The 12,583-nt window shown below is 44.6% G+C and overlaps 1 protein-coding gene across 4 annotated transcripts in view; it reads left to right on the top strand.

Annotated features, from left to right (window-relative positions):
* The window catches only part of ZNF385A (zinc finger protein 385A), a 441,621-nt gene extending 429,261 nt beyond the window's left edge, over positions 1-12,360 (top strand). For all 4 annotated transcript variants that reach the window (XM_040340751.1, XM_040340753.1, XM_040340752.1 and 1 more), the window contains 3 exons: positions 1,035-1,213; positions 9,470-9,565; positions 10,956-12,360. In XM_040340751.1, the coding sequence (XP_040196685.1) occupies positions 1,035-1,213; positions 9,470-9,565; positions 10,956-11,189 (509 nt within the window). In that variant the 3' untranslated portion in view covers positions 11,190-12,360. The remainder of the gene's footprint in view (positions 1-1,034; positions 1,214-9,469; positions 9,566-10,955) is intronic.
* Positions 12,361-12,583: the final 223 nt, after the last annotated feature.

Genomic DNA, 12,583 nt, shown 5'->3' with positions numbered 1-12,583 from the left:
ATATACTTTCAGATAGCCAGAGAAGGAAGATCCATACTTTCAGATAACCAGAGAAGGAAGATCCATACTTTCAGATAGCCAGACAAGGAAGATCCATGCTTTCAGATAGCCAGGCAAGAATAATCTGTACTCATTTGTGTATATTACATATTTGTGTATATTAACTGGCACCCACAGTAGTATTTCAGAGAAATAACCTCAGTTTTGAAAAAAGAAAACTCATGCCTCCAGCAGAGGAAGTATTGGACCTCTGCAGAGACACCACTGCTTTCACACAGAAGGCAAAGGTGCCACTCTGCTTCATTCTGTAGGAGACATGTTTTGCTACTTGGGATGTGGCTGCTATCTAAGGGCTCATTCACACTGGCAGCAGACCTTGTCACCCCTAGGAAAAGCGATCTGTGTTGAACTGTTTTTCAGAGGGTTGTAGAGCAACGTCTGCCAGGCAATGGTGCTGCCTCCTGAATGCTTTTTTTCCTGACAGCTGAAAGTTTTATATGTAAATACAGCGCGCAACTACTAGACAAGCGTTTGGCTCACAGTTGCAGTACGGCCCCGTTTACTTGAGTGGGTCATATTTGGTAGCAGTGCTGTGATCCTAGTGAATTCTTTTTGCTGCGGTGCTTTGCATGTGTACAGCCCCGAGTAGTTGCACGTTTTAGTTAGGTAGGCAGTCAGGGGTAGTAAAACTGCGACTCAACCACCTGTGATTAATACCCCCCTCCACCCAGCTGTGTGAACGAGACCTAGAGAAAATGAAATATAAAAAGAGTAATATTTTAAGAACATTATATTATCAGATACTATGTGATTGGCTCTAGACATTGGAGAAGTATATATCATTTGGTATTTCCAGACAGTCACCTGCAGTGATTAACATAATAAGTAACTGAGAGTCATGTTGATCTTCTAAGCCACTGATTGACATCCACTGGTATAAACAGTTATTTATTTGTCATCTGACCTCCAGCAGTTTTCTAGTTTGCAGGGAAGCTTGACATCATTTCATTTTGGCAAATTTTATTTTAATAAAGGCACGAAGCACAAAACTATCCTTGAAGCGCGAAGTGGTCTGGGCCCAATAAAGGCTTATCCTCGGCTTGGAGGGTTAAACAGCGTGTTAACAGGAACGGTGGATTCCAACAACCAAGAGAGAACTTTTCACTGTGAGATCTGTAATGTCCGAGTCACCTCAGAAGGCCAGCTTAAGCAGGTATACAGTCTGCATTTATTACTATTTCTGTATTCTTTCCTGTATGCTATGATGACTTTCTCCCCATCCACCCTAAAGAGCATTGGGGACTTTGGGGAACTAGTTACCTTTTTTTCAATTTAAAATGAAACTATTGGGTTTGCAAGTTATTTCTTATAGAATGATAAATAAATTGTACTACACAGCAGTGTGTTATGTTTCAATGATAAACCCACTTCTGCTATCCTGTATGGCGGCATAGGATGAGCTCACAGTTCTGCTGACTCAGGGCCATTGCCCTGCTTCCTGCTTCTGTCCAGAGGACCCATGGGCATCCCCACACAGGTGGTTCTCACCTTAAACCGGAGCCGGAACCCTCCCCCCCTCCGGTGTCATTTGACACCTTTCAGGGGGGTGCAGATACCTGTCTAAAGACAGGTATTTGCACCCACTTTCGGTCACACTGTCTCGGGCAGACTGCAGGCATGACGTCACCTCCCGTCCCCCCTGTTGTGTCCTGGGAACATTCGGCTCCCAGTAACACAGCGGGAGCCAATCGGCAAGCGTAGCGCGACTCGCGCATGCACCGTAAAGAACCGGGCAGTGAAGCCGAAACGCTTCACTTTCTGGTTCCCTCACCGAGGATGACGGGGAGGCAGCAGAGTGACGAGCGATCGCTCGTCCTCTGCTGCGGACGGCGCTGGACTCCAGGACAGGTAAGTGTCCTAATATTAAAAGTCAGCAGCTGCAGTGTTTTTAGCTGCTGGCTTTTAATATTTTTTTTTCAGCGGACATCCTCTTTAAGGTCTTCTACTCAAGTACAAAAACAGTACCTCTGAAACCAACTATCAGCTTACAGAACGTCCAATCCTTATTTAAACTTTTGATTAGATTCAAATCAAAGATCTTTTGATCCCCTCCCTCAGTGACCCTTTAAAGCCATAGACAGTTCGAACCATGTATGGGCAGGCTGAATTTACCAAGTTTATCGATCTGCTTGGGTACGACAAGCCTGCCGGATTTTACATGCAATAATAGCTAGAAGCTGGTATAGCTGCTAGCAATAATCACAGTGTTCTCCCAATTGAGGGCTTCTCCCAACCCTCTGTCGGGAGAATACAATGGCTCAGTGGGAGGAATTCCCCTGTCAACACTGACTGTGTTAAAGGGGGAATCAAGTGAAATATGCTTTGTGTATGTCCTGCCTAACAGGGTCGTTATGTCTGGGGGGCAGGAAGGACTGCCCGATCACATGACCACTGGGATTGGCTGTCGCAGCCGCCTTTCCCCAATCATTACTAGAGACAGGGAGTGGGCTGTTTGCACAGAAACCTTAGGTGCCCATGGACACATATGTGCAGCATGTGGATGTTAAAGCCCACCCTCTTTGGTGCTGCACATATGCATTACATGGATGGCAAGAGGTTAGAAAGTTTCAGCATATTGCACTAACTGACTAAGTAAGCAATAGTGCATACAGTGCCTGGAAAATGTATTCATACCTTTTGAAATTTTCCACATTTTGTGGAAACCAACAACCTAAATGTATTTTATTGTGTTATTTTTTTTTTTTCTGTGATAGACCAACACAAAGTGGCACATAATTGAGTGGAAGGAAAATGATAAATGGGTGTCAATTTTTGTTACAAATAAATATGTGAAAGGTGTGGCAAGCATTTGTTTAATTTAGTGGAACCAATTGCCTTCAGAAGTCACCTAGTTAGTAAATAGAGTCTACCTGTGTGTAATTTAATCTCAGTATAAATGAAGCCTTCAAAGGTTTGTTAGAGAACCTTAGTGAACAAACATCATGAAGGCCAAGGAATACACCAGACAGGTCAAGGATAAAGTTGTGGAGAAGTTTAAAGCAGGGTCAGGTTATAAAAAATATCCCAAGCTTTGAACATCTCACAGAGCACTGTTCAATCCATCATCGGAAAATTGAAAGAGTATGGCACAACTGCCAACCTACCAAGATATGGCCGTCCACTCAAACTGACAGATCGGGCAAGGAGAGCAATAATCAGAGAAGAAGCCAAGAGGTCCATGATAACTCTGGAATAGCTGCAGAGATCCACACCTCAGGTGGGAGAATATAGCCACAGGACAACTATTAGTCGTGCACTCCACAAAGATGGCCTTTATGGAAAAGCAGCAAGAAGAAAGCATTTTTCGAAAGAAAGCCATAAGAAGTCCTGTGTGCAGTTTGTGAGAAGCCATGTGGGTGATGCAGCAAACATGTGGAAGGTGGTGTTCTGTTTAGATGAGACCAAAATTTTACTTTATAGGTACTAAAAGCAAAATACTATGTGTGGCAGAAAGCTAGCACTGAAAATCACCCTGAACACACCATACCCACCGTGAAACATGGTGATGGCAGCAACATGTTGTGGAGATGCTTTTCTTCAGCAGAGACAGGGAAGCTGGTCAGAGTTGATGGGAAGATGGAGCCAAATACAGCACAATCTTAGAAGAAAACCTGTTAGGCCCTCTACACTTGATCGGTTTGTCCGATGAAAACAGACCGATGGACTGTTTTCATCGGACAAACCGATCGTGTGTGGGCCTCATCGGTTTGTTTTCCATCGGTGAAAAAAATAGAACATGTTTTACATTTTCCTATGGATAAAAAAACGATAGAAAAAAATGATCGTCTGTGTGGAAGTCCATTGGTTAAAAATCCATGCATGCTCAGAATCAAGTCGACACATGCTCGGAAGCATTGAACTTCATTTTTTCTCAGCACGTCATAGTGTTTTACGTCACTGCGTTTTGGCACGGTCAGATTTTTGACTGATGGTGTGTAGGCAAGACTGATGAAAGTCAGCTTCATCGGATATCCGACGAAAAAATCCATCGGATTAGATTCCATCAGATATCCGATCGTGTGCACAGGGCTTTAGAGTCTGCAAAAGACTTCACTAGGGCGGAGGTTTACCTTTCAGCAGGACAACGATCCTAAACATACAGCCAGAGCTACAATGGTTTAGATCAAAGCATATTCATGTGTTAGAATGGCCCAGTCAAAGTCCAGACCTAAATCCAATTGAAAATTGGTGGCAAGACTTGAAAATGGCTGTTCACAGATGTTCTCCATCCAATCTGACAGAGCTTGAGCTATTTTGCAAAAAAGAATGAGCAAAAAAGAATGAGCAAAAATCTCTAGTGCAAAGCTGGTAGAGACATCCCCAAAAAGACCTGCAGCTGTAATTGCAGTGAAAGGTGGTTCTACAAAGTTTTAACTCTGAATACAAATGCATGCCACACTTTTCACATATTTATTTGTAAAAAACAATTGAAAACTCTTTATCATTTTCCTTGCACTGCACAATTATGGCCACTTTGTGTTGGTCTATCACATAAAATCCCAATAAAACACATTTAAGTTTTTGGTTGTAACGTGACAAAATGTGGAAATTTGCACGGGTATGAATACTTTTTGAAGGCACTTAACACATTTATAGATATATATATACACTGTATATATTTAAAACAAATACTGACATACAGATGTTTTCCTAAAAACTTCTCAGGCCTCGTACAGACGAGCGGATATCCGATGAAAACGGTCCGCCGGACCGTTTCCATCGGATATGTCCGCTGGCAGATTTTGATCTGATGGCTGTACACACCATCAGATCAAAATCCCCGTGGAAAACATCCGCGGTGATGTGGCCGCGCCGTCGCGGTGACGATGACGCGGCGACGTGCGCGACCCTGGAAGGTAAATACTTCCACGCATGCGTCGAATCACTTTGACGCATGCGAGGGATGGGGATCGGGCGGACTTATCCGGTGAGTCTGTACAGACGACCGGATAAGTCCGAAGGACAGGATTCCAGCGGATAGATTTCTTAGCATGCTAAGAAATTTTTATCCGCTGAAAATCCGTCGACTGGATTTTTATCTGCTGGAAAATGTCCGCTAGGCCCTACACACGACCGGATCTATCTGCTGGAACTGATTTGCGGATAAATCCCAGCGGACAGATCCGGTCGTGTGTATGGGGCATCACTGTTAGCTCTTTTCTCTTTTGATTAAATCCATTGATAGTGTTATTTAAAACACTGGATAGTTTCCAGTTCTGAATGTTCAATGTTATGAGAATTATTCTTTAAAGACTCTTTGCTTTCCAGAAGGAGATAATGGCACTATTCCATATGTTTTAACTAGTACAGTAGGTGTTTGTGATATTGTGTTTTTAGCACGACAGCATCGCGCTGATTCTCGGCGACATGGTGTCGAGATCTCGCCGACATCTCGCACTCACTGGAATAGTGACAGCACATTCCAACGTGCGCGTCATAGAAGCGACGGGAGATCCGACTTGGATTCCCGCCAATTCTACACGTGTGCGGCGTTTGTTATGAATCCTGAGGGGGAAGTCCCCGCCGGATTTTAAATAAAAATTCGGCATGGGTTCCCCCCTCAGGAGCATACCGGGCCCTTAGGTCTGTTATGGGTTGTAAGGAGAGCCCCCCTACAATCCATACCAGACCCGTATCCAAAGCACGCTACCCGGCCGGTCAGGAAAGGAGTGGGGACGAGCGAGCGCCCCCCCCCCTCCTGAGCCGTACCAGGCTGCATGCCCTCAACATGGGGGGGTTGGGTGCTCTGGGGCAGGGGGGCGCACTGCGGGGCCCCCCCACCCCAGAGCACCCTGTCCCCATGTTGATGAGGACAGGGCCCCTTCCCGACAACCCTGGCCGTTGGTTGTCGGGGTATGCGGGCGGGAGGCTTATCGGAATCTGGGAGCCCCCTTTAATAAGGGGGCCCCCAGATACCGGCCCCCCACCCTAAGTGAATGGATATGGGGTACATCGTACCCCTACCCATTCACCTGGAGGAAAAGTGGTAAAAACACAAATAAAAAACACAGGGTATTAAAATATTTTATTAGTCTGCTCCGGAGGCTCCCCCTGTCTTCTTTAGCTCTTTTACCAGGGGGAGCTTCTTCTTCCGATTTTTGGGGGTCTTCTCCTGCTCTCCGGGGTCTTCACCGCTCTTCTGTGACGTCTTCTCCGCTCCGGGGGGTCTTCTTCTATGTTCGCCGCTCTCCGCTCTTGACTCGGCGCACCCCGGTTCTTCCTCCCGCTGTCCGGTGCCTTCTCCTTCTTCCGCTGTTCTGTGACGTCTTCTCCTCTTCTTCCGCTGTTTTGTGACGACTTCTACTTCTCCCTTCAGGCCGCTGTGCTGTGACGTCTTCTCTTCTTCTCGTCTCCCGATGCTGACACGTCGCCTCTTCTCGCTGCAATGACTTGTGCACGGCTTGCGTCGGATTTATATAGGCCTCACAGTCCCATCATGCTCTGGTACCTACCCATGTGATACCTACCCACGTGGTACCTACCGGAGCATGATGGGACTGTGAGGCCTATTTAAATCCGACGCAAGCCGTGCACAAGTCATTGCAGCGAGAAGAGGCGACGTGTCAGCATCGGGAGAAGAGAAGAAGAGAAGACGTCACAGCACAGCTGCCTGAAGGGAGAAGTAGAAGTCGTCACAGAACAGCGGAAGAAGAGGAGAAGACGTCACTAGTGTTGCTCACGAATATTCGTATTGCGAATATTCGGCTCGAATATGGCATATTCGAGTATTCGCGATATATTTCGAATTTCGCGGTGAATATTCGCTATTCCGAATATTCGCATTTTTTCAATTTTATTTTTAAAACAGATCACATCCTATCGACGTCTAAAAGCATTGCTGGTATGATTAGAGACCCTGGGCCGAGTAGCTAAGCTGAGGCGATCCTTTTATGTTGCCGAATATAAAAAAAAAAATTGCGAAATTTCGCTAATGCGAATGCGAAAATGATTGCGAATTTTCGATAACTGTGGTAGGAGAACTCTGATTGTCTTTGATGCAAAAGGGGGGGACTTTGTGTATGTTTCTGTTATGAATATTTGTATGTTTGATATTATTTTTTTTTGTAAGAAGGAAAAAATTGCGCATACCTTAAAAAAAGGGGAGAATACAGCAGCAACTCAAAAATGTTATACAACATAAATTAATACAAGACAGAAAATGGAGTCGCTCTACAAGAATAAAAAATATGTCTAGTGACAAGACATGTGGGCAAATTATAAAATAAGCAAGCGCAAATAACTTGTGAAATACACAGTGAAACAAATATATAAAGAAATATAGTCCCAATAATAGAAAAATAATCTTTCATAAAAATGTCTTTGATATGTGAAGTGAAAAAAAGTCCAAAGCATGCAGCATGAACGTGTTCAATCTTCAAGGTGTTTGATTGACAAACGGCTGTGACAGATGGATAGAGTAAAGAATCACCACCAATGCAAAACACTTTTTATTTTCTATTGTAAAATATCAAGAATATTCTGAGCCAATCAGAGTGCTCCTTCCGCATTTGCCGAATATTCGCAATTATTTTGTATTGTAAAATATCAAGAATATTCTGAGCCAATCAGAGTGCTCCTTCCGCATTTGCCGAATATTCGCAATTATTTTGTATTGTAAAATATCAAGAATATTCTGAGCCAATCAGAGTGCTCCTTCCGCATTTGCCGAATATTCGCAATTATTTTGTATTGTAAAATATCACGAATATTCTGAGCCAATCAGAGTGCTCCTTCCGCATTTGCCGAATATTCGCAATTATTTTGTATTGTAAAATATCACGAATATTCTGAGCCAATCAGAGTGCTCCTACAGCATTTGTCGAAATTGCGCAGTAAATATCGCATTCGCATTTTGCAAAATTTCGAAAAAATATCAAGAATATTCTGAGCCAATCAGAGTGCTCCTACCGCAGTTATCGAAAATTCGCAATTATTTTCGCATTCGCAATAGCGAAAATTCGCAATCATTTCATTTCGATAAAATATCACGAATATTCGAATTTAGCGAATATATCTCGAATATTCGACTATATATTCGAGATATATCGCGAAATCGAATATGGCGTATTCTGTTCAACACTAGACGTCACAGAACAGCGGAAGAAGGAGAAGGCAGCGGGAGGAAGAACCGGGGTGCGCCGAGTCAAGAGCGGAGAGCGGCGAACATAGAAGAAAACCCCCCGGAGCGGAGAAGACGTCACAGAAGAGCGGTGAAGACCCCGGAGAGCAGGAGAAGACCCCCGGAAATCGGAAGAAGAAGCTCCCCCTGGTAAAAGAGCTAAAGAAGACAGGGAGAGCCTCCGGAGCAGACTAATAAAATATTTTAATACCCTGTGTTTTTTATTTGTGTTTTTACCACTTTTCCTCCAGGTGAATGGGTAGGGGTACGATGTACCCCATATCCATTCACTTAGGGTGGGGGGCCGGTATCTGGGGGCCCCCTTATTAAAGGGGGCTCCCAGATTTCCAATAAGCCTCCCGCCCGCATACCCCGACAACCAACGGCCAGGGTTGTCGGGAAGGGGCCCTGTCCTCATCAACATGGGGACAGGCTGCTCTGCGGTGGGGGGGCCCCGCAGTGCGCCCCCCTGCCCCAGAGCACCCAACCCCCCCATGTTGAGGGCATGCAGCCTGGTACGGCTCAGGAGGGGGGGGGGCGCTCGCTCGTCCCCACTCCTTTCCTGACCGGCCGGGTAGCGTGCTTTGGATACGGGTCTGGTATGGATTGTAGGGGGACCCCCTACGCCGTTTTTTTCGGCGTAGGGGGGCTCTCCTTTCAACCCATAACAGACCTAAGGGCCCGGTATGCTCCTGAGGGGGGAACCCATGCCGAATTTTTATTTAAAATCCGGCGGGGACTTCCCCCTCAGGATTCATAACAAACGCTGCACACGTGTAGAATTGGCGGGAATCCAAGTCGGATCTCCCGTCGCTTCTATGACGGCTCTGTCTCCATCGCGGCAAGCCAGCTCGGCGCTGGCTCCCACGATGGGGCTCGTAGGTGCTCAATCTTGCCGAGAAAGGGAGCGAGATTGACACAATATCGCGTGCACCTACTGTATATGGCCAGGAAACACTAGAACATGACTGTAAGAGAGATATATATTAATTCTGAGATCAGATGAATCACCCATTTTTGATTACAGATCAGTTTGATGTACAGAGAAAGACACAGCTCAAAAATGTAATAATTGTGTTTCATAAATTGTATGATCATTGGAGGCTCAATACATCTTATGTCCTGTATCTAAATAGCTGTGTAAAATTAGAGAATATCAGAAATAATGGATTTGACAAACCTGCAGCCAATTTGTCCTAGTTTGCATGTTTCAGCAGGTTAAATAAAAGGTTTATGATTTGTGCAGGATGTATATATAATCTCCATAATACGTTTGTGTTTCTATATCAGCACATCTCAAGCCGCAGACATCGTGATGGAGTGTCAGGGAAACCCAACCCGCTACTGAGTCGGCACAAGAAACAGCAAACCCTTCAGGAACTTACGGTTGGTATCCTGGAGACTTCTTTTAACCTTCTGGTACTCTGTTGAGGAAGTCACCCCCATTATACTAATCTAACCCTGATGGGTTTTACTTTCTCTTTATTTCCCTGCAAAGGTAAAGCATAATGGGCTACTATGCATCGCATAGTAGCCCATTATCTGTCACTTACCTGAAATCGAAGCCTGCGATGTCCCCGCTGGCTGGAAGCGTCCATCTTCAGCCCTCTTCCTTCCCGGGGCCGCAGACTTTGGCTCTGTGACTGGCCGGAGTTGCACGGCATGCATGTGCACGGGAGCCGCCAGTCACTGCATGACCCCCTCTAGAAACGGCACAGCGTGCCCTTTCTAAAGTGTGCATGCGCCAAATACATTGGAGCATATGCATTAGACAAAATCGTTCAGGGACATTGTAAATATCTCCTAAACCGTGTAGGTTTAGGAGATATTTCCAGCACCTACAGGTAAGCCTCAATATAGGCTCACCTGTGGGCGAAAGTGGTTGTACAAGGTGTACAAGGTGTACAACCACTTTAAATTCAGGTACTTAGGCCGGCCTTACACGGTTCAAATGTTCCTGCTGAACCGGCCAATATTTGAACAGTTAATGGGCAGGCTGAATGTACCAAGTTGGTTGATCGATCAATTTGGGTACAACCAGCCAGCCTGCCGGGACTTACACTGCCGGATCTTAGGATGCAGTACCGCATCCGCCGCTGGGGGCATTTTGTGTCGAAATGCCGCCTCGGGTATGCAAATTAGCACTTACGGAGATCCACAAAGCTTTTCAGCTTCGTTTTTTCTCCGTAAGTTTTAGTTTGCATACGCAAAATTAGGGCTGCTTTTACATGGTGTAAAGTTAGTACACCATGTAAAAGCAGACCTTTCTGTCCAGCGACGCGATTTTTTTAAAATTTAGAACTTTTTTTTTCCCGCTGTATCTTTTTTTTTTCCCGACGCAACTTTATTGACCCGTCGCAATCCACAAAGCTTGGCATAACGTAATTTCGCGCTATGCACGTCGGGAAAATGACGTCACGAGCATGCGCAGTACGGCCGGCGCGGGAGCGCGTCTAATTTAAATGGGAATCGCCCCCATTTGAATAGGAACGCCTTTGCGACGGCGGAATTTAAGTTACACAGCCCAAAATTTCTAGGTAAGTGCTTTGTGGATCGGGCACTTAGGTAGAAATTTTAAGGCAGTGTAACTTAAATGGAAAAAATTAAGTTAGGCCCGATCTTTGTGGATTTGACCCAAAATGTCTGAAATACACTTTGAAGATTACAATGTAGATCACTTACTTTTTTTTTATTTTATCTGAACTCTCCTTAGAGAGAACTTTCTATATCATTCATGTTTTGCTCACACTAATAATTGCTCTAATTTTTTTGACAGGCAAGTCTGGTGTTTCAGAAGGACCTTCCAAAATCCCTTTCAGCAGGGCTTCTTCCCAGTCCACTTGCAATGGCGATGGCAGCTGCTGCTGCTGCTGTGTCTTCTCCACTAAGTTTACGTCCAGCTTCAGCTTCTTCTCTTCTTCAAGGTCCACCTCTGACACACCATATGCTTCGAGCAGCTCCGGGGCCCATCAGAACTGCACATGGCACTATACTTTTCTCCCCTTACTGAGGAGGTTCCTCTCCTATCACATTGTCTCACTACTCCACTGGAACCTGAACCTGCACTTAGACAACCAGGCCAGGACTTGACCAGCTGCCTCCGGCTCACCCCAAACTCTACCCTAGGAAATATATAGTAACTGGAATACTCTGGCAACCCATGAACCCTGCTTTTCCCAGGACACAAGCAGCAAAAGAGCCATGTGTGGATTTCTGAAGGTCCTGAGAGATCAGGCTTTTGCCCAAATGATGGACACTTTGGCCAGTGGAATGAGAACATTGTCTCAGGGTCTGCTTCAAGTATTGGATAACCTTGTGGCATTTTAGATTCTTATTGGGTTAAATGGCTCAATAAACTGTGACTCTAAAATAACCAGAAGATATGCTGGATAGAGACTAGTTCCCGAGTGCTGGAAGGGTATTTGTGCTGCTGTTTAAATAAGCCACCTCTTTCACATTGAGGAGGATGAAAGTCAGCATCTTCTGATTGGCTCTTCTGCTCCATAGCATTTTTTTTTTTAACAAAACAATAACTTCAGGGAAACAGCATATGTTTTTGATTTACAGTTACTAAATCTTCTTATACATATTGTAATCACTGCGCTATAAAAAAAGAATTCTTGTACTGGACTGTTTAACGACTGGGAAAAAAATGAGGACTTGTTTATTCTTTAAATGTACAATAGTAGTGAAAACTTCCTATGCAGTTCCTACTTGGACCACAGGGTGTCAACACTGAACTATTTAGCCATAGATATGTTTTGTTCCACTTAGACATTCTCTGTGGTACAAACTCAACAAACCAGTAGCAGGTGGCTTGTGGTGCTCCAGCAGCTCTCAGCATGCCCGCAGCCCTAGCAGCCAATTATTAGCAGAACATGCTGGTAATTGTGCTATTACAACAACTGGAGAGTCATGGCTTACATAAACTTACTATAGACTGTAGATTTTTATAGTTTGTTTTAATGTGCCCTCCGACCATGGAGGAGAAGTACTGTATAAGTACTGTAGCTAGTGCAATTAATATCTATATAATATATCACTTGTTTCTGCAAGCCACAATAGGCATAAGACATAACATAATCATGAAAATGAAACATGGGAACCATCACAGAATGGCAATAGAGAGTAGTAAGCTACACAACCTATATATATTACAGTATGTGGCCACTGGCCAATGATACATTACTTAACTTGCAATCAAAGCAATGGTTTCTGTGTAGGCAGATCCCTTTCTACTGTCTCTCCCATATAGTATGCCAGACCCAAACAAGTCTATGTAGAAATCCCAAGCTGCAGATTGGCATGGTAGGTGTAACTGATATGCTATATTTTGCTCTGTCTGATCCCTTGATTTTCTTTTTGTGGAGTACCTTTCTAAGGATCATGGGGTACCAAGTGCAA

This window comes from Rana temporaria, chromosome 2 (assembly GCF_905171775.1).
Source record: "Rana temporaria chromosome 2, aRanTem1.1, whole genome shotgun sequence".
Lineage (NCBI taxonomy): Eukaryota > Metazoa > Chordata > Amphibia > Anura > Ranidae > Rana > Rana temporaria.
Note: the sequence above shows the minus strand (reverse complement) of the source record. Positions and strands in the feature narration are given on the sequence as shown.